The 21647-nt window shown below is 55.7% G+C and overlaps 4 protein-coding genes across 4 annotated transcripts in view; 2 read left to right on the top strand and 2 right to left on the bottom strand.

Moving 5' to 3' along the window:
• VOLCADRAFT_100407 (uncharacterized protein) overlaps positions 1–1404 on the bottom strand; it is a gene marked incomplete at both ends in the record, with an annotated part of 6727 nt that extends 5323 nt beyond the window's left edge. Inside the window, 4 exons of the mRNA XM_002958984.1 lie at positions 441–530; positions 943–1088; positions 1174–1234; positions 1324–1404. Coding sequence (XP_002959030.1) covers positions 441–530; positions 943–1088; positions 1174–1234; positions 1324–1404 — 378 coding nt within the window. The remainder of the gene's footprint in view (positions 1–440; positions 531–942; positions 1089–1173; positions 1235–1323) is intronic.
• Positions 1405–1928: 524 nt separating this feature from the next.
• arf8 (small Arf-related GTPase) lies at positions 1929–3598 on the top strand (the record flags this gene model as incomplete). Its single annotated transcript, XM_002958995.1, has 6 exons — positions 1929–1979; positions 2061–2123; positions 2269–2336; positions 2564–2686; positions 2972–3095; positions 3482–3598. 6 exons carry the CDS (start codon positions 1929–1931, stop codon positions 3596–3598), a joined length of 546 nt encoding a protein of 181 aa, XP_002959041.1.
• Positions 3599–6925: 3327 nt separating this feature from the next.
• shmt1 (serine hydroxymethyltransferase) lies at positions 6926–12487 on the top strand (the record flags this gene model as incomplete). Its single annotated transcript, XM_002958994.1, has 15 exons — positions 6926–6973; positions 7058–7090; positions 7169–7234; positions 7308–7394; positions 7498–7650; positions 8056–8142; positions 8609–8734; positions 9103–9199; positions 9358–9416; positions 9562–9804; positions 10187–10273; positions 10873–10980; positions 11409–11570; positions 11869–11964; positions 12386–12487. The coding sequence occupies exons 5-15, from the start codon at positions 7543–7545 to the stop codon at positions 12485–12487; spliced, it is 1275 nt and encodes a 424-aa protein (XP_002959040.1). The 5' UTR covers positions 6926–6973; positions 7058–7090; positions 7169–7234; positions 7308–7394; positions 7498–7542.
• Positions 12488–17486: 4999 nt separating this feature from the next.
• On the bottom strand, positions 17487–20608 carry VOLCADRAFT_70261 (uncharacterized protein; the record flags this gene model as incomplete). The annotated part of the gene is made up of 6 exons (XM_002958983.1): positions 17487–17708; positions 17997–18185; positions 18659–18757; positions 19452–19512; positions 19974–20211; positions 20509–20608. Coding segments are annotated over 6 exons (909 nt in total), but the record flags the coding sequence as incomplete, so codon positions are not given.
• Positions 20609–21647: the final 1039 nt, after the last annotated feature.

Here is a 21647-nt window from a genome sequence, read left to right as displayed (position 1 = left end):
TAAGGATTAGATGTCAACAAAATAGCACCGCACTACGTCCTGCAACTAAGAGACACACACACAGACACACACACACTTGCCGGTAGGCAGTATGCCATCACAGCGCATTGAAATCGCTTCGTGATCGCTTTCTCTCTTCCGGACAAGAAGTAGCGGTACGTCGCCACGCCACGTGGCATTCATTAGTCTCATACAGCAGCAAGCCCACTCCGGCTTATCTAGCTGGGAGTGTTGGCAGGCTGGTTTCCGTTCACCATAACATCCCCGCAGTATCATCTTCCCCCCCCTCCACACAGTCCTAGGACTGTGTTCCCCCTGTTGGGGTCCTCCAGGGGGGGAGGCCACGTCCTTGGAGCCACTACCACCGGGAGACACTACCTTCACCTAGCCAGAGGGAGTGAGCCCCCCCCCCTGGACCCTCCCTGGACCCCCCCTGTCACCTGGTCGCGCCCCTGCGGGTCCTTGAACTCAAAGTCGTCCCGGAGACGCTCCAGGGAGGACACGCTGCGGTTCAGCTCGTCCACAACGCGCTGGGCCAGGTGCGGGTTGGGAGATGGCGGGTTGGTAGGTGGTGAGAAAGCAAGGGCAGAGGTGAGAAAGCGAGAACGCAGCTGGTGTGTGCGTGTGTGTGTGTGTGTTGTGTGTGTTCCGCCACAACTAGCGATCCGTCCGGACGTCATGAACCGCGGCCGCGGCAGCTCCAGTGCAGGGTCGAGTTTCATACGCACGTGCTCGCGTTGAATTTCGTGACGTTGAGCCGACACAATCGTGTTGTGTGCAGCGTGTGGTGTGGATGCCGTAAGAGAAGTTCGGAAGGGCGCGGGGAGGGCGCCTGACCAACAACACCTTTAGGGAACCAAAATCTTGGAGGTGTTCAGCAATACCCCCAAGCCGAAACCCCCTCCCTGAGTTTTGTTCCCTTCCTGGAAATGGATTCCTTACCCAGGGGCCATGCTTCACCATATACTCCAGGAGCAAGAGCGCCTTGTAGCACAACCTCCAATTCTCGTCCCTCATTTGAAGGCGCTCGCTGATCACATTCATTATAAGGTTGTACTTTTCGGGGTCTTCCGCTGCTCTAGCAATCTCTGTGGCCAGGAGCAGCGCGCAACAGGCCGCTGTTTAAATAGAGCCGGTCGTTCTCAATATGCGGACGCTCGCGCACGCACACACCTTGCATAGCCTGTCCGTGTGGACCCCATGGCTCCTCATTTGTCGCTTCGAGTACTTTCAACTGGTAAATGGAAGATCGAAACACATGCGATTGCGCAGTCATAAACGGTGAAACAAGACAGCGCCTGATTAGATACAGTCCCTCTTCACCTCAATCTCCGTGACATTAAGCGCCAGCGCCTTGGCTTTGGCAGCCAATGTATTCAAAACAGTGTTGAAGTCGATGTTCATTTTTTGGCCAGTCTGGTTCCAATCAAGCCACTGGCATATAGTTTGCTACGCCTACGCTAGCTACTCGGCATGCATCGCCGTCCCTATTGCTTGTACGTGCGACGGAGTGTACTGTATGAAGTGGTACTTCCCAAGCTCAGACAAGCCCTTCCGATTGGGCCGAATACCGCGGCCGCTGCGTAACTCGCGACGACTTCCATCTTGCGAGTTCCCCACGATAACGATGGCGATACGTTAGGACGTTGTACGAGCCCTGGATTAGAGGTAGTCAACCAATAGGTCATGAGCAAAATGCTTTACTAGATCAATTGCTTTGCTGCTTTATGTGCCGGCCTTGACATGCTATGTGGAAATTGATTACTTTTAGGTAGCCTCCAAGCATAAGGCGGACAAGAAAAGTCCTTTTTGCGTTTTCCAGCATTCTTAAACCTAAAGGAGAGGACAGTTGCATTTATCATTATATTCGTTGCATCTGCTTTACCTTCTGGACTTCGAGGCGACAGCTGCCAGGACCTAGGGGCGCCATGGGGCTCTTCGATAAACTGCTCTCGTTTCTCGGGATGTCGGGGAAGAAGGTAGGCTCAATTCGTGGCAGGCCAGAGTTTCCGGTCATGCATGCCTCAGATGCAGTACACGCGTGTTCACTGTCGCGACAGGTGAACGTACTTGTTGTGGGTTTAGACAACAGTGGAAAGACAACTATCATCGAACGTCTAAAGGTGCGTGCAACAAGGTTGGCACAGCGATGTGATGATGGGATGGTGGCACCCAGGACCCCACAACCCCAGGACCCCCCCAGCAACCGGGTACGTACGCATTACGCGTTCAAATCGTGACTCACGTGGCCGTGCATGCTTCCCGCAGCCACGACCCAAGCAAAGCGCGGAGGTTGCGCCTACGGTTGGCTTCGCCGTGGACGACCTACAAAAGGGGTGGGTTGGCGGGCACCGCTACCGTGTGGTGCCGTAACTCAAGGCGCAAAGTCTTCCGTATGGGCATCAACTCAATACCCTTTGTTCCATCCGGCTTATAACACGAGGTCGAAAACAGCCCCACACCAGCACGTGACGCAAAACAACTTGAAAAAAGTATTCCTGAAATACCGAACTGCAATCTAACCTGGCAAAATCTAACCCGCTTGCCTGCGTCATCAATGCAGGCCACTGAATTTCACCGTGTTCGACATGTCTGGTGCCGGCCGGTACCGCACCCTGTGGGAGCAGTACTACCAGGAAGCAGACGCGGTCATTTTCGTGGTGGACTCGGCCGACAAACTGCGCATGTGGGTCGGCGGATTCTGGGGGTGATTGGGGGTTCTGGGACATGGTCACAGCAGGCGGCCCAGAGGAACCCTTTCAATACACGGGCGGTGAATATGCCCGAGGCTTTCCAGTACAAAATCGACAGCATCGACAGCGGTTATGGTGACATTGCCATCATGACTCGATGGCCACCAAACCTTCTTACGCTTCCTGGCGCCAAGTCTGTTTTCCGTTCACAGCTGCGGCTCAAGGGCTGCTGTACATAATAGCACTTACGCATGCTGACCGCTAACACAACGTCGCAGGGTGGTTGCGCGTGACGAGATGGAGCACATGTTGGCCCACCCCAACATGCGAAAGGTGCCGGTGCTGTTCTTCGCCAACAAAAAGGACCTGCCTGTGGCCATGCCCCCTGTGGAAATCGCGCAGGTGGGGAGGAGGGAAAGGGCGTGGGTTGGGTTGGCGGGTTTGGCTCCATGCCGGGTGCAGCTGCCCCTCCAGCTTTGCGACCAACAGGGTTCTCGTTTGTGGGGTCTCTTATCGCGCATACGCATGGCGGCCCAGTCCTGAATGTACCCCTTCACAAGTTGCATGGCCTGAACCCTTTTGCCTTCTCTAAAGTGGTGGGAGGTCCCGGACTCCTCTATTCCGGACCGTGGGCCGCAGTTAAGGGCTCCCCTTCGCCTCATTAGAGAGCATGTCACCGGCGGTTCTTCAACCAGGCAAAAACAATTTATAGTCCTATTTACCGCTGAACCGCTCCACCGTGCGGAACCCGCTACGGCGCTGCTGTGTGTCCCCGTGTTTCCCGGCAGGCCCTGGGTCTGGACTACATCAAGGACCGGCCCTGGCAAATCGTTCCCTCCAACGGTCTTTCCGGCGAGGGTGTGGACAAGGGCATCGACTGGCTGGCAGAGCGGCTAGGGAAGTAGCAGCAGCGGCACACGTGTGTGTGTGAGGCGTAAATGTGGATAGCATATTTCACTTCTCTGCGCGATAAGTATCGCACTTTTGGGCAGCAATAGTAGCACTTTTATTAGGTTCGGCAGCGGCGCTGTTTGGTCCCAATTAGTCAAGTGGGGGCTGCCCCCACTGCTGACCATGGTGGGTGCATGGTGGGTGCATGGTAATGTTCCTATTAGGAAGGAGCGGTGGTAAGGAACGGTGGGCAACCGCATCTCCTGCTCCCTAGCTGCTAAACTATACTGCGCACATTGTGATGATGCCCCATGTGTCCTTATCAGTCGCAATCGATGACGCCTTCATCGGCGTCGTCGTCACATCGGCGTGCGGAAGTAAGTCCATGCGCTAAGTCCAAGGTTTGCATCGCCTGCCTTCACCAATGGGGCCTTATACGGTCGCTTGAGGACGCGTGCGTGAGAGCTTATGTGACTGTGGCGGGTAGTAGCTAGCAAAGCTGTGTGCGAGCAGCGGTGGAATGGGGGGGAGGGGGAAGATAGAGCGGCAACCCTCCAATAGCGACCGCGAGGGGGCGCATGCCAGGGGTTTGGCTTTGGGGTTTTGGAGGAGGAGGGGCGCCGCGGATCTGGGTGATACCGAAATGCGCGAGGATGGAGAACAACAAGAGGTCCTAAGCGGGCGTAGCGTAGCATATCGTTCAGCGGTACTGGTGGTGATCATCGTAATCATTGTTTGTCATGTCATTAGAAATGATGGAATGGGACTCACTGGGGATTGGGCTGGGGGTGAGCGCGTGCGGTGCATAAGGTCTCTCGAGCACATGAGGGTGTTAGGGGATATTTTGCATATTTACTGACAAGAGCGTTACTAAAAACTTGGTACATAGGACTGAGTGTCGCGCGTGTGCTTTTGTGCATGCGTGGTTTATGGAACCCACCCGCGGGCGTATGCATGTCTGTCTGTGTGTGTGTGTGTGTGTTAGCGCGTGATATAGCGGCGAGAGCCGACAGGTTACAGGACGGATTCGCTCCGTCAAGGACTGGGTTCGTTCTTCAGTAGGGGCGTCAGAAGTGTAAGCTTCTGGAATCCTTCCCACTGGTGTGTTGTTAGGTTGATGTCTAATCCCAGGCTTCCTCCCGAGTATAAATACTCGTTGCTTAGGAGGCCGTAACAACTTCTATTGTACGACGTCTCTTCAGATCTACATTGGTTGCTCGAACCGATGAGTCTGCAGGTATCTCAAGTGCGTGTCACTCCTTGGAAAGGAAGCACGTCTGAACTCTAAGATATTCGTAGACTGTTCGTAGCTCAGTCTTATCAAGCCATGCCTTAATCACGCAGCGATTAAGGTCTGTAACGCTATAAGGCGCTACAACAGTGTGTGTGTGTGTGCGTATGCATGCTTCGAAGAACCTTTGGAGTGACGCCGTAGGAGGAGTGATTCGCGGACGAATGAGCAGTAGTGAAGGGCGAAAGGCGCGGCAGCAGCGCGGCCTAAGTCGCGGTGACGCGCGCGGTGCACCTTAGGTGGTGATCACGGCGATTATTGGAAAGGAAATGGGTGTGGTGCCATACGTGTGATGTAACCGTGTGGGGCCTGGGGGGACTTGGGGGACTTAGTAGGTGCCTGTGTGTGACAATGTGCGGGATGTGGGGGCGGCGGTGCTGACGATGGCGGTGAGCGGCGTGTGGTGGGGCCCCCTCGGAGAGGAGCCTGCTGGAGCCTCATGGCAGTAAAAAGAGCGCACCTTCACACCACACACAGTCAGACATGCGGGGCGACGTCATATTCCCATCTGCGCCTTTAACCACATACATGCATTCCAGTGCACCGCACCGAGTGGCACAAAATTTGTATACGTTGTTACACAAGTTTTTATTATACGATTATTTAAAATTTGCCACAAGACAGGGTACCGCTTCATGTCGCCACATACTGATGAGGACTCCACGGTGCATGTGTCGTCTGGCTGAGGTTCTCTACCATGTGAAAGATGTATGTACAAGTACGATGGACGAATGGTAGTTGGCCCCCCGAAGCTGAAGCTAAAGCCTCACCTTCCACTCACACCTCCCCAATGCCCCGTGGCGCGGCCCGCGCCGGTTAGGGCGGAAAACCTGACACAGTGAGCTGAGTGGGTCCATCCCTATGTCCATCTGTTATAGGCCCTCCTGTTCCGCTGCTGCAGCCTGGGAGCCCCTCCGTCCATGGCGAATTTTGGAATTGAAGCCGCCAAGTGGCGCTGGCCAGTGGCAGCACAATGGGCAACACCTGGGCCGGGGCTGGGTGTTCTATACCCATGATGACGAGATGGGCGCGAACGGGTGAATGTGCTAGCCTGTTTCGTTCCTCAGACATGTGGGCTTTGGAGTGCTGCATCGTCGTATCGCAATGCCTCGGAGTCACGGCGGCGTCCAAGCCAACGTATCCAAAGACCTTGGGGCTGTTTGCATGCGCCTGCGTGTATGACTGGGGGGATCCGCTCGGGGCTTTCGACAACACGTGTGGGGGGACATGCTCGGGGGGGCATGACGACGTGCACGTGCACGAGCGAGAGCACGACATTTGCTGATTTAAGGGGTGCTGGTGTAGATTGCCGGGACCCATAAACCGGGCCATAGTGTTCCGAAAGGAATTTCATCGCTTTCCATTCCGGTGTCTGCGTGTTGGCTTCCCCCAGAGCCCTAAACTGTTGTTTCCCTGCTAGCAGGTCGTATCAGAGCATCTCAGCTGGCTTAAGTGCGTGATAAATAAAAAGACTTGTTGGTGTGATGTGGGTCGTGCGCTATTGGCTCTGCTGGCCTAGTCTTTTGACTTAGGGCGCCTTGGAACAGCGGGAGCGGAACAGCGCGCTTGCGTGTTACCGGTGCCGAACACAACAGCAGCAACCGCAATTAAGGCAGATCTTCAGTATCCTAGCACGGCAGAGTTCCTTCCGGTCCGAGTGGGTTGAGTGGAAGTAGAATCAAAGCGGTTCAACCTAACTCGCTCCGGCCAAGTTGTCGCTTTCGACGCACTCGTAAGCCGCAGCAACCCGATACCTCTCTTACTTGACGAAACAACCTGGGACCAGTCTCAATTTTGAGTTTTCCTGACCGGTTGGCTCAAGCGACTGACCATCTCAGCCCGTCGGCAACTGTTGCGGTCATTATGACTCGCCTAAGCGCCATCCTCAACAAAAGAAATGCGATATCTATATGATGAGCTGAACAGCTTTCCTCTTAATGTTTGCCGGACGGTGGGTCGGCTCCGAAGCCAGCAGTGGTAGAATTGAGGATGTGGCACTTTCAGTGCGACCTTGTAACTTGTTAGGAAACTTGTAATCATGTTGCGCATTAAGGGTGCTAAGCTGGTCCTTAGGGCGCTGTCGGCACGGCAGAGCACCGTGAGTTTTCATGGCTTTTCCCGCTTTCCGCGTTTGGGCATGGCGCAATCTTTTCCCCTGGGACCGATCTGTAATTTGCTACAGGAGCTGGTGCAGCAACGTTGGTTCGCGGCACAGGTTAGCACGTTTTTTGAGGGTCGTGCTCAGTGGGCGACTCGGTCGGGCTTCGCCTGACACACACCTGTTTGCCCGCAGCCGGCGCTTTCAAACGAGGAAGAATACAGCCGATTTTCGCAGGACACGAGCCGAGCGCATGTCACTGTAAGTACGCTATGCTTCCACGTTCATGCACCCGGCCTCGGCACGACCAACGCATCCCTCGGTCGTATTGCAGTGGCCCAAGGTGCTTAACGCTTCTCTTGCGGAAGTGGATCCGGATCTCTACGATATTATTGAAAAAGAGAAGAATCGCCAGTTCAAGGTGCGGTTGGCTACAGATGCAGGTTTTGCCCCGGCGGAAAATCGGATCAGCAGCGATTTAGCCTTCGGGATTGCCCTGAACATGCCGCATGTGCAAACCACAGGGTCTTGAGCTAATTCCGTCGGAGAACTTCGTGTCATCCTCGGTCATGGAGGCCGTGGGTTCAGTCATGACGAACAAATACTCGGAAGGCTACCCCGGCGCCCGGTACTACGGTGGCAACGAGTTCATCGACATGGCTGAGCGGCTTTGCCAGGTGATCGGCTTGAGTAAGATACATTTGACCTTGACTCATATCTTCAACGTACGACAGTACGACACATAGTCGCGCTACTAAAGGCATCATGGCTTGTCGGGCGTAAGTCCAGCAAGGGAGCCATCCCCATTGCAACGGAGTTAGAGAGATCGCGCGTGGGGTCTATGAAAGATTCCAAGTACCCAACATGCGGCTGTGTCTGTTGGATTCATGTGAAGTTGTGCAGCCCGGTGCACCTATTTGGCCCAAGCCGTAAGAGGTTGCTATGGCCTTCCTACCAAACCCCCAACATCACCACCACCACAACCGCTACCACCCTCTCTCCAGACCAGCCCGGTGTCCCAGCTCGTCATCATCGTTACCAATCATCTTTCCGACCAAACCCACCTCGGCCCATGCACACAGGATCGCGCCCTGAAGGCCTTCCGCCTGGATCCGGCCAACTGGGGGGTCAATGTGCAGTCGCTGTCGGGATCTCCGGCTAACTTCCAGGTGCGTGCGAGTGGGGGCGAGCGAGTGAGTGGGGGCGGGCGAGCGAGTGAGTGGGGGCGGGCGAGCGAGTGAGTGGGGGCGAGCGAGCGAGTGAGTGGGGGCGAGCGAGCGAGTGAGTGGGGGCGAGCGAGCGAGTGAGTGGGGGCGAGCGAGCGAGTGAGTGGGGGCGAGCGAGCGAGTGAGTGGGGGCGAGCGAGCGAGTGAGTGGGGGCGAGCGAGCGAGTGAGTGGGGGCGAGCGAGCGTGTGGGTGGGGGCGAGCGAGCGAGCGAGTGGGGGCGAGCGAGCGAGCGAGTGGGGGCGAGCGAACGAGCGAGTGGGGGCGAGCGAGCGAGCGAGTGAGGGGGGGCGGGCGAGCGAGCGAGTGGGGGGGGGCGGGCGAGCGAGCGAGTGGGGGCGCGCGAGCAAAAGAGTGGGCCCGAATGAGTATTTAAAACGCCTACCTTCTCCCTCCTCCCCCGCTTGCAGGTCTACACGGCCCTCCTCCAGCCCCACGACCGAATCATGGCTCTGGATCTGCCCCACGGCGGTCACCTCAGTCACGGGTACCAGACCGACACGAAGAAGATCTCGGCTACCTCCATTTACTTCGAGGTGGGGGGGGGGCTGTAGCAGGAGCAGTAGCAATTGCAGCAGCACGACGGGCAAGCGGAGGTTGGGTTAGTTGGGAAGTTGGGGTCGATAGGGTTGTTTCCAAACGGAGGGTTGGACGATGGCGGGTAGTGGGTGGTAGCGGCGGGTGGCTGCGCCCAGCACACTGACGGCGTGCTCTAGGAGAGCGTCTGAGCAGAGAGGGGAGAGGGAGGGGAGAGGGGGAGGGTAGGGGGTTGGAGAAAGGATTGCAGGTGGCTGCATTGATTGAGATGGCTTATCTGTCCGGTTTTCGAGTTGCGCTGCATGGTGATGACGGGGAAGTCTTGTCCTGTCCCTGTTGCTGTTTTATGACGCTGCGCCTACCGCAGCAAATGCCGTACCGCCTGAACGAGGAGACGGGCCTTATCGACTACGACATGCTGGAGAGGACTGCCGTACTGTTCCGCCCCAAGTTGATTGTGGCAGGTGAGGTGGTGGTGGCGGTTTGGCGGGATGCAGATGGAAGCGGGCGCTGAGCGGAATGCAGGGCGGGAAGAAACGGCAAATAACAAAATATTTGAATTTGTTGGATTTTGCCCTGCCATGCCTCCATCTCCGCTCGTCCCATTTCGTCGTACATGCAGGTGCTTCAGCGTACACGCGGCACTACGACTACCCGCGGATGCGCGCCATTGCCGACAAGGTACGGCAATGGTTAATGGACTGGACGGCGGAACACGTCATCATGTACGGCATGTGTTTCTGCTTCGTGTACATGTTTTATTCATTATTAAATATTTTCTCTTCATTATTAAAATCTCTCCCCTCTTCCCCCTCCGCCCTCTAAGGTTGGCGCCTGGCTCCTTGCCGACATGGCTCATATCAGCGGGCTGGTGGCGGCGGATCTGGTGCCCTCTCCCTTCGGCTACGCGGACGTGGTTACCACGACCACCCACAAGTCGCTGAGGGGGCCGCGCGGCGCCATGATCTTCTTCCGGAGGGGAGTACGGCGTACGGATGCCAAGACGGGCAAGCCCGTGATGTACGACATTGAGGACAAGATTAACTTTGCCGTGTTCCCCGGGCTGCAGGTTAGGCCGTTTGACCCCCCCCCGGGGGGGGGAGTATAGTGGTGTGGGGGGTGGAGGGGTGGGAATGAAAAACACGTGTGTGCAGGAGGGGGTTTGATTTGAGTAATGTATGTATGCGTGTATGTATGCGTGTATGTATGTATGTATGTATGTATGTATGTATGTATGTATGTATGTATGTATGTATGTATGTATGTGCATTTTGTTTCTGTCTTGGACCAATTGTGGGTTTTGGGCGCTCGTCCCTCTTTTCCCCCCCCCGGTGCCGTCTATCCCCCCTCCTCTCCGTCATCTTGAACCGGGTACGGTGTCCCTTCTTCCGTATCTCTATATCTCACTGCCCACGCCCCCACATACATACATACACACGTGCACCCAACAGGGCGGTCCCCACAACCACACCATTTCTGGACTTGCATGCGCCCTCAAACAAGCGGCGACGCCCGAGTTCGTTGCGTACCAGAAGCAGGTACGGAAGCTGTGGTGGGGGGGGTGAGGGGGAGGCGGGGGCCCTTGGTCCCGGGCCCCTGTCGCGTGTGGGACATGGGGTTGTAGGGTTTTGCTGCTTTGCCGCTCTCCAGCCCCCTCCCCGCCACCCAAACTGTGCAGTTCGCGTTTCGATTCTTCAGATTGCCGCCGTCGTGAAATGATGTTGATCTATTTGGCATTGGTAGCTTCAATATGCTGTTTTGGTTTTTCATCAGAGAGGTGCATTCAGAGAGGTGGCATGTCTTCCCCCGGGGGGGGGGCGCCCTCCTCCTCCTCCTCCTCCACCTCCTCGAACATCTGGAGTGGGACTTGTTTGCCTTGTCGCATATCATCTCCCCCCCTTCCCGAGGTCGCGGTCTTCACGGACGCCTTTCGGTCAGTTCTACGTTTGGTACACTCTTGCCCTGGCAGCAGCTTCACTCGTGTGTGGCTCGTCTTTCCTCCCCCTCCCTTCTTCCTCCCTCCCCCTCCCTCCCCCGTCTCTCCTCTCGCCCTGTCTTTGGTATCTGTTCCATTCTCGCCAGTGGTTCGTCTTGCCCCCACTCCCTCCCCCCTCGTCCACCCCGCTCCTTATTTCAGGTTCTTTCCAACAGTCAAGCTCTCGCCAGGGGAATGGCCAAGAGGGGGCACAAGTTGGTGTCGGGGGGCACTGACAACCACATCGTGCTGGTGGACCTGCGGCCCAAGGTGGGAGGAGGAGTGACTTGTGCCTCCTTTTCCTTCTCAAGTCATTCCCTCCCCCTCTTCCCCCCCACATACACATACACACACACTAATCAAGTCATAACATTGGTCAGGAAATGTTCCCCCATTTGTCCCCTTCATTTGTCTAATCCTGGACTATACCCTTCTATTACCGGTACCTCTGCTTCATCCGCCAGTGATTCGTCTTACCCCCCTCTCCTCCCCTCCCCCACGCACACATACTCCCCACACACATAACACCTGCCACACACTCCCCCGCCCCCACACTCCCCTGGCCCCACACTCCCCCGCCCCCACACTCCCCTGGCCCCACACTCCCCTGGCCCCACACTCCCCTGGCCCCACACTCCCCTGGCCCCACACTCCCCTGGCCCCACACTCCCCTGGCCCCACATCCTCGTCCCCGTCAGGGAGTCGACGGCTCCCGGGTGGAGCGCGTGTTGGAGTTGGCCCACATCGCGGCCAACAAGAACACCGTACCGGGCGACATCTCGGCGCTGGTGCCCGGCGGGCTGCGGATGGGCTCACCCGCCCTCACGTCCCGGGGCTTCGTGGAGGACGACTTCGAACAGGTCGGTGATGGAGGTGATGGAAGTTTAGGGGGGAAGGGTCGGGGAGAATCGGGGTTATTAGTCTTGGCGGTTGAGGTAATTGAGGGGTTGCTCACGGGCTTTAGGGTTATGTGTAAAATAAGGGCAAAGGGGAGGGCCAAGACCCGTGGGTAATGACCCCTACTTGGTGCCCCTTACCTCAACCCGCTGTATAATCCCCTCTCCCAACATTTCCTTCGGGCCCCCCCAATCACTCCTCGGGAATCCCTCATCCCGCCCCTCCCCGCCCCTCCCCGCCCCTCCCCGCCCCATCCATCAGGTTGCCGAGTACGTTGACCGAGCGGTCAACATCGCGGTGGGGCTCAAGTCGCAGTTCCCCAAGCTGAAGGAGTTCCGAGAGTACCTGAACAAGGAGGTGAGGGGGGGAGGAGGAGCAGGGGAGGTGGAGAGGAGGAGGTGGAGAGGAGGAGGAGGGGAGGTGGAGAGGAGGAGGAGGAGGAGGAGGAACGGGGGCTAAGGGGATGTGGGGAGGGTCAGAAGAGAGGGGGTGAAGGGCATTTGGGTCGTCGTTCCGTTGTCAGTTACTGTTACTGTTGATTTGCTTTTGCAAATTGATCCTGCCCTGGGCTAGCTGTCCTATAACCACCAGCTAGTAACGATATTTTACTAGTTTTCCTCCCCCCCACTCCCCACCTCGCGAACTCCCCCTTCTGCTCCTTCTACTCCCACTCCTTTCAAATTTTGGACGTCGGCAGTTCATTTATTGTTTCCTTGCTTGTTGGATACTAAAAGATTCCTGTCCCCCTCCTTCTCCCTCCCCTCTCCCGCCCCCACAGGCTCCTGCCGAGTTGACTGCGCTGAAGAAGGACGTGGAGACCTTCGCCATGCGCTTCCCCACCATCGGCTTCGAGAAGGCCACCATGCGATACAAGCACTGAGTGAAGCGAGTCTTACTGAGGAAGAGGGCCTTATGATTATGTGACAGAGGAGGATATCCTGTCGGGGTACAGACACGGAGGAACGAGGGCACTGGCGACGGGGTCAGGAACACGTACCAACCAGGAGTTGATGGTTGGGAAGGTGTGCGAGGTGGTGGTGGGTAAAAGGGAGGTGGTGGTGCGGTTGGCGCTCCTAGCTAGAGTGTCTCGCGGGCGGATTTGTGTGAAGGGCTTGAGGGGTCCATTTCGGTTTGGGGTGACGATGGGGATGCCCCGGCCCCCGGGGGCGTATCCCGGTCCCCTTTCGAAGGGGCCTTGGAGGGTGGGGGTCTAGGGATATCTGTTGCTGCTGTTGTTGTTGTTCTTTTTTGGGGGGAAGGGTGAAGGAAGAGGTAAGGAAGGTGTTTTCTTAGGGGGCTTTCTCTTGTGCTTTGGGGGGGGTGCAGGTGGAGGATGGGGGAGTCAGTAGGTGGCGGGTTTTTGCTTTTTTTTGTTCCGCCGCTGCCTTCCCGATGCTGGTTGTGGTTGTGGTTGTCGTGGTGGTGGTTGTCGTGGTGGGGGGATTGCAAGTATGACTTGAGCCAGGATGAGGGGTATCAGTGTTGCCGGTACTTTGAGTCTGCCGGTACTGCCTTTGGCACAACAGTGAACAGTCGAAAGGGGATCTCTCCAAAATATTTTAACCACGACAAGCCTTTTTGTGCATTATCGCGTGTCGTACATCTGTCGTACCTTAGTAGTAGGAATCTTTCGGCCTCCTGGCTTGTTCCCCCTGGTGACGAAGCGGTGCACAGATGTGGGCTCGGTACGACGTGGTTGCGGACGCAATTTCCGGCTTCTTTTAAGGTCAGATGGAGGAGAGAGGCAGAGGGGAAGGAGAGTGCGCCCAGGCCCAGTGCAAGTTTCAGTGGACCGCGTGGATCAGCAGTTCCTAGCATAAGCAGTTTCATTTCGCAGTTACAACAACAGGAGATATATGGTGGGGCAAAACGTCATTCGTCCCGGTTTCAGAAATAATGCGCGTAGTACACTGTCATCATCCAGAAAAAGCCTTCATACCCTCTTTAGACAGGAGCTCTGACCGTCCCGTCCGGCCGTGGCTGTTCAGGGAAGTTCTCCCCCAGGCCAGCACTCGCCCAAAAAGACATATTACAACATACGCCACAACGTTGACTCGCCATCCGAAAACCAATTTTTGGAGTTTGGCATGAAGACTGCACACCAATGCTATCTTACAAAGTTCAATCGCAAACTGCCACCCGAATTCGTTAGGTCATAATTCTAGAGAGGACTTAACGACACTGCCGGCATAACTTTTACCTTACAAGCCACAAAGTTGAAGAGCTCGGGACACCCTGATTCCTTCCCCCTCGCCCCAAGAACGGTTGGCCGATCGTATTTCTCTCCTATAAAAGCATAACACCGCAATCATCCCCACCAGCATCCAATGCAAAATAACACCAATAAGCTAATTGCAAAAAGGACGTACGTGTCCCCGTATGTAAGTATGTATTTCGCCAACCGAAAGATTCAACAAATCCTAGTCAAACTCGTCCAAGCTGTGGACACCCCTACATCACCCACAACCGCTCCTCCACTGCCGAATAGCTACTGCGCTCACCCCGCCATGTTAACCGTCTGTGCTACCTGCCAGTGTGCGTGTGCAACTCCGCGGGTGCTGCTACGAGCACCAATATTCCTTACCCTGCCTTCCCCCGGTCGACCCAAATTTCAAAATGACAATACAACAGCTCGTTTATACTGCACGAGCAACAAAACGAGGAGAGCAGAAAGAGGTTCCGCCCGGCCGTGTGTGACCTTGGGTCGTCGAGTGACAAAACATGATCGCCTCAACGCTGGCTTCCGATTTTCCAGTTGGCCTCAGTTTGAAAATCAAAACGATGGACGCCCGATGACGTGGCGCGAAAGAATGTTCTGTGTCACAAGTGGTACGTGGCCGTGGCGAAGGATAAAAAAATCATGGCGGGCGCGATACCCCCAGACCAACCACTCCACTCAAAAAAGGCCCCTCCCCTCAACCCGTGCTTGATGCCGTATCAAGCAAAAACGACTCCGTACATGCACACACACACACACACGCACACTCTATAGCACTCTTCATCCCTGCGCGTCAACCGAACTTTCGCAACCGAAATGTGGTTAATGTACATCAGCGACGACCAGACCGATTGCAAACAACGTTTCCTACAGAAATGCAGCTACCCCTGCGTGGGGGGCCGCTACGGCATGACAACCGATCATGGTGTGTGCGCTCGGGCTCCTGTGAGGCCATACGGCAGAGTACCGTGCCGCATGACTTTCTTGGAGTAAAAATGTCCTCCTCGCCCATATCCTCCTTGCCACGCGTCCATTGGCACCAACGCGCTTTCCTCGTAATTACCAGTGCCTCACGGAGCGATGACCCGACCAGCGCTTTGCGGAGGTGCTGGTGTGGCTGCGATTCCTCCGCCGGAGAGCCCCAAAGCATGACAACAATTTACTTGCAGATGCCCTGCGAAATTCGAAAATACAAAATAAGTTTTGTTACAGAAAGATCGCGCGTGTGACGCCAGAGGATGCTGTGCGCTCCACTGTTCGCACCGATGAGCGCCTACCGCGAAGCAGACCCGAGGGATCTAGTTAAGGACGCCTTCGATCGCTGAAGCTCTGCCTCGCTGTGAACTCCATGCCACCCAACGCGATGCAGTCCAGACCATACTCGAATAGGTCTGCGCGCTGATAAGGCTTGATGCTGGCTCTGCTCCTGACATCATCCATCGCCAAGCTGTCAAAGCAAGACTGCAGAAATCCTACGCCTTGCTCAATTTTTTCGCATAACACCTCGCACATGCCCATAACGATGCATGACCAGCATACAACGTGGGGCTTTGGGACGCCCCCGCCGTAACCGCTAAAGTCATTAGCTTGCTCGTAATTGAACATTGCTTGACGGAGATGCCCAAGATAGTTGAGCAATAAAAGTGCAATCTAAATCCTAGAAGGAATCCAGAGCTTGCTCTTTACGGGGCGAAAAAGAAGTTTAAATGCGCCTACGGTACCGTAGGCGGCAGGCTACGCGGGGGTACGGAAGCCTATTCAAGTTGAACTAGTACTTATAGGCCTTTAAACTCGAGACGTATGGGACGGTTGAAAGTATGAATTGAAGGTTCCGCTACTTCATGGCTAGACCGCCCGCAAGATAGTCGATGGTTGCTCCATGCAAGGTCCATGGATAATTGGGTTAAATACGTATAGTTCAATATTTTATACTCTCCTGCTGTAAACGGTGGTCTGGGTGCACGTTTGTGGAAAGTTGTCCTTCGCGACGCTTGACGCTTCGAGCCTCTTTCGAGTGGCCCTTTCATCTATTATGTGCGGACAAATTAATTTAGCACAAAATAGCCTGGCAAGTTGTATGGAGTTGTTATTTTGCCAGCTAGTAGACCTCGTGACTTTCGACCCGCGGAGCCCATACGTGCTGGCTTCCTTTCGGGTAGCCAACCATCTAGCCAAACATCATGCAGAGTGTAGACCATAAAAGTCCTGTGCGGCGCTTCCTCTGTGCCACCTTAACGTGCACGGCAGCAAAATACACCCTTTCAGCACCTTCGCTCGGTTCAGCACTGCTCATCTAGTCCCTGCGCCTCTAGCGCCCCACTGTGAATCACACTTAACTGAATCACGTTAACCAAGTGCAAAACTTGCAAATTGCCCCCAGATCCCAAACGTGACTTCCATTATTGCCACGTGATCCGATATCTTTTTCCTTAAACCCCTGCGGGCATCTGAACGGGTCCGTGTTGAGCGAAAGTAAATGGAATCGAGCTAGCTGTCGGGAAAACGTTTCAATCGTTGCCAACATTCAACAGTCCAACGCAACCACCCTGTCCGACGACAAACAACAGAAACTACGACAACTTATCAAGACCACCAACAACCAGAAGTCGGCAGAAGGAGTATTCATGGTTTCGGGAACGGGTCCATTCCTGTGTCTTCTGCCCATATGCATCATTGACTGCCAGCTCCCGAGATCTTTCGGGACGCAGAGGAGCTTTCGTGTACGAAACGGCGGCGGATGGAAATGGCGGATGCTCCTCTATTCTGCACGCGGTTCGACTCCGTCGTGAACTTTATTTTTCTGTTTTAGGCGGGAGTTTCAATAGACGACCCAAAGTGCAATCCGAAGGGTTTGTTGGTGCCGCCGCCACAACAACTACGCCCCCCAAAATGCGCCGCCACACCGCCGCGCATCCCGACACCTCCCCCCGCACCACCATTACGCCCTACCAGGCAACCACAGCGACCGCAACACCAATAACCACGCTCACTCGCGTACTAGCGAGAATTCCCGCCATATTTGTACGCATGTATGTATGTGTGTTGTTACACCCTCTAACTGGGGCTGGGGCTGGCCAAGGGGCAGCTACCGGATGCTCTTCTTTGTGTCTGTGTGTACGTCTGTCTGTATGCAGAGGAGGGACGGATGAGTTGAGTGCATGTGAGTATAGGGCCCATTCAGCGCTGTAACCAATTGACTAACCAACCAACCAACCAACTGACAATGCGCCTGGAGTAACAATCACCACCAACTGCTCTGTCCTGTCCCCTGTTGCTCTACATCACCGGACCGGACCAAATCTGCCGGACCTAGTTGTGTTTTGCCCCCCCTATCGCCCCTGCCCCTTCCGTGCTTCTCCCCTTCCTATTTACCGTACACACGTTTCCCTCCCCCATCCAAGCTCCCACTGCTCCCCTCTACGCATTGTCAGTGCCGGTCGCTGCTGCCGCCGCCACATTCCCACCTAAACTCCCACAACCCCTCTCCCTTCCCCCGTTCCCTTCTCCCACTTTTCCATCGCCTCCCATTCCTCCGCCTTCCCGTTCCCTCCATCCAAACCCGAGCTCCTCCTCCTCCTCCTCCCCCTCATCATCATCATCATCATCATCATCATCATCATCAAATAACAATAGCAATGACAGTCACGCATCATCATCGTCATCATGCCGTTTGCTTCTTCTTCTTCTCCGCCGCGTACCGGTCCGTAGCCAGCGAGTACAGGTAGGTGCCCGCAATGGCGATGAAGGACCCCGCCCAGTTTAGCGGCGACACGGGGTTGCGGAAGAACGCGACCGAGGACACCACCACCGCCACCCGCTTCATGGTGTTGCCCACACTGAAGGTGACCGGACTGATACCCTGGTCGAGTACCATGTACGACAACTGACGTACACAGAGTAATACGACGACGACAGGAGAGGTGGTGGTTATGTATGTGTTTGTGTGAAGGGGAAAGGGGGGCGGGGGGAAAGAGGGAAAGGGCGTGAAGAGCAGTCGAAGTGTATTGCACTGTGCTGTGCTGTGCGACGTTTCGGCTCATGATCGGATGTCCGGTAACGAGCTTCGTACAACGAGAACGTCACCAACGGCCCCGAACTCCTTCACGCATTACATACAGATAAACATACAATCCTGCACACGCACACACACACAGCCCGAGCACACCCCTACCTGGTTATACAGGTGGTAGAAGACACCCCCCCACAGCAGCAGCTGCAGTGTGGCCTGCTGCCCCGCTTTCCCCGCAGCCGCCTGCCAGGCTGCCCCCCAGGAGCCGCTCTCCAGTACCAGGGCGGCCGGTAGGCAGTACAGCAGGGAGGCGATGGAGATGAGCCCGAACAAGTTGATCCCGTCAATGTGCTGCAGCACGTGCGCAGTGTATGTATGTATGTACGTACATACGCGAAAACGGGGGGGGAGGGGAGGGGAGGATGGGGCAAGACGGGATTGGCGGGGGGAAGCCGGGGGGTTATGAAAGAGGGAGGCGGGCTTCGGGTTCCCGGGGTCGGGGGGGATCGAGTGACAACAATGAAGTAGACGAAGGTTATGAAGCGAGGAGAAAGCTGCCGTACTGCCGTACGTGATGGTCGTGATGTGTGGTAGGTAATCGGTGGGATGGGAAGCAGGGGACGCGACCAAACCAGTGGTGGGGAGGCCGCACCGACTACCGCCCGTGTAGCGTGGCGGCAACTGCGGTGTGGGGTGTGGGGTGGGGTGGTGGCAACAAGCGATGGAGTAGCCACTCACTTCGCAAGCTAGCAGCACTGGCGGAGGGTTCTTAACGAAAGGAAAAACACACACCTCCGTGTCGACTCCTGAAACTCGCATCCTACCTTGTATTCATTTAATGACTTTTTGGAGTAAATGTTTCTGAGCACCATGCCCAGGTTGGATATCATGGCGTTGTTGAATCCGTTCCAGGCGAAGCTCACCTTGAGGGGGTGGCGTGGCGGTGGTGGTGGAAAGGGGGATTAGGGGGTGCGGAAATAATTAAGGAGGGGAAAGGGAGAAGAGGAAGGGGGAGAACTGGCAACCCAATTTCTCCCTCCCCCCCAAAAAAAGGGGAGAAGGGCAAGGAGAGGTGATAAAGAGGTTTGGGACGGGAGAGAGGGAGGGGGGACTGCGACAATGACACGGTATTTTCCTCCCTCCCTCCTTCCCCCCTACGTCCCAGCCGCTCCGTCCATCTCCCGGGGGCCCCCCCCCCGCCCACCCTCCAGCGCCCCGCCCTCTGTCCCCGACAATACAATCAGTGACGGGGTCGCAGCGCCATTATAGCCTCTGTAACCTCTCTCCTCCCCCACCCTTCCTTCCCTCTGCAAACAGCCTCCCCCTGGAAGCCCCCGGGTGGTCGGTTACTGATGCCCGTCGTACAACTGCTGCAACTGCTACTTGGGATTAATGTGGTCGAACAGCATTACTACCACCACTGCTAATATCCCCCAGCGGGTGGGGAAGGGAAGGGAATATCGTATGGCCCCCGGGTAAAGGATGTCCAGGAAGTCATAAGTCACAGGTCTCATGCAGCCGACGCCCTGACATCCACCATGCCTAATGAGCGAAGAGCACATTCAAGGTGAGAAATTCCCTGTTCGCCCCTCCCACCCAGGTACTCCCCGCTCTGACCTCCTTCATGGCCGACAGGGAGCAGCCGGCCACAATGGGGAGAAGGGACGCCCACACGTACCTGCCAGGGTTTTACCATGGGTTGGCATGGCGGAGGGGGGGAAGGGGAGAAATTGTTGTGGGAAGGATTTGTGTTTTGCGCTGAAGGGTATGGACTGACGGGAAGTGCATTGCAAAGCTGTCAAACTACCGGTTCCTACCATATCTCCCCCCCCCTCCTTTCCACCGCCCAGCCAGAGAGGACCGCCCGTCATTCAGCATATACCCCTCCTCATATATCCCTGCACACAACCGCAACCCCCCATGGCCGTGTTCCTATATTCCCACATCCCCCCATCCGGCCCCAACCCCCGTGGGCCTGGGTCCCGCCTCCACATTATCACCACGCAGCCGCCTCACTTGGCCCTCACACCATGCACACACACACACACCACCCGCGCCCAAAGTCCTCTTCCTCTTCCTCCTGCTCGCCATCTCTCTCGTACTCAAATGACATCCACTGATACACATCCTCATCCTCACCAGGGGTAGGTGACCCCGAGCAGCGGGCCGCTGAGGGCCACGGAGAACACGGGCTCCGCGCTCTTGACGATGTGCGCAAAGGACACCGCCATCTGGCTGAAGGAAACCACCGCGGCGATGTGCCCCACCGTGTGGAAAAGCGCCACCGGCAAAAGCGCGGCGAAGAATTTGGCGTCCACGGCGGGAACCGGATGGAGCCGGGTCACCCACAACAAGGCCATGAACAGACCACTGGCGACTGGATGGAGGCGGGAAGGGAAGGCATGAGGGGAAGTGGGATCGACGGCGCGTGTGTTAAAAATGCAAGCTCCTGCACCAAAGGTTGCGGCAAGAAGGCCATCATCCAATAATGGCTGTTTTGTGTGTTTCCAATATCTCGGTAGATGTATGGCCACCCGAGGTAAGGGTAGCGACTGCATTTCGGGAGGAAATGGCAAACCCTAAACCTTCTACCATAGTGATCGCAATATATATTAACATGTCGAGCTGCAACAGTCCTGCGGAGGTTGTTCAACGCGGATTCGGCTCTACTCACTAAGTTGCCAAGTTCCGATGAACCATGGGCACGGAAACGTGTTGAGCGTGCTCTTGTTAATGATGTTGAAGATAATGTTGAATGCGTACCTGCCAAAAATTCGTATTTGCTTTCAGCCATAGAATTCAATCGGCATCCTTGGAATGGGCGCAGTTCAGGGCCTGCTTACCAAAGGAAAATGTACACCGGTAGCTTCCAGTTCAGCCTCGGTTGCTCAATAGGTGCACTAGCAGCCGACGCAGATGCAATTAAGCAAGCTCCTCGCCCAATTTGCTGCGTGGGGGATGCTAGGGATTGAGGTCGCGATACAACTCCTTGTCGGCACGCCGACGGCGCGGAGGCCGCTGACGCCACAGGATAAGGTGAATGCACATGTAAGCAATTGGTCACTATATGTTTTCGCCGAAAGACATACGGTGCTACGGATTTGGGAAGAAGGACAGCTTGCATTTTCAAGCAGGGAAATATCAGCTTGAGCTTTTTCGCACACAGTAAGGAGTAAGGTAAGGCTCAGCTGCTTGTGCAGTCGTTACTTGTTGTGCTGCCGTTTGCCTGCAGGCTACGCATGACTGAGGCAGGAAGGCCGTTAGTGCGTACGGCCTGTACGGCCAAACTGGTTTTTTTCGAAACGTGGGATACAATATCGTGAGCAGAAGTACATGCAGTTGTTGTGTTATTGTAACCAATGCATAATAACATATCCGAAGCCAGTTTTTATCACATAAGTGTGCATTCCGGGCGATAATGTAGCTGGTAGCGGAGCCGGTAACGGAGCTGCCGCGCGCCCCGCAATTATCTTTCATGCCACAGCTCATTCCCGTTTGGAACCTGTTCACAGTAGCTGCTGCCGAGTTACGCTGCCACACACTGCTGTCTTGCAGCGTCATTTTTCTCCTTCTCGGGTCTCGGGCTGTCTTCATTTCCCGGGGTTGGCCAGGAAGATTCACAAATGATCCTTCCACTAGCACGGAGATAAAGCTGAACACGTCCTCGTTTTTACACTTCGTTGCCTATCACACTTGCGTGCATGCGTAAATGCTTGGCGAAAGGACTATCTGTCCTGGCTCGACGCTATCAAATGATGAAGTCGTAAATATAACTCGCTAAGAAGAAGATAAACAGCGCCCTAGCTTGGGGCA

This window comes from Volvox carteri (genome assembly GCF_000143455.1).
Source record: "Volvox carteri f. nagariensis unplaced genomic scaffold VOLCAscaffold_117, whole genome shotgun sequence".
NCBI lineage: Eukaryota > Viridiplantae > Chlorophyta > Chlorophyceae > Chlamydomonadales > Volvocaceae > Volvox > Volvox carteri.
The sequence above is the reverse complement of the archived record's forward strand: the minus strand, read 5'-3'. Positions and strand labels throughout refer to the sequence as shown.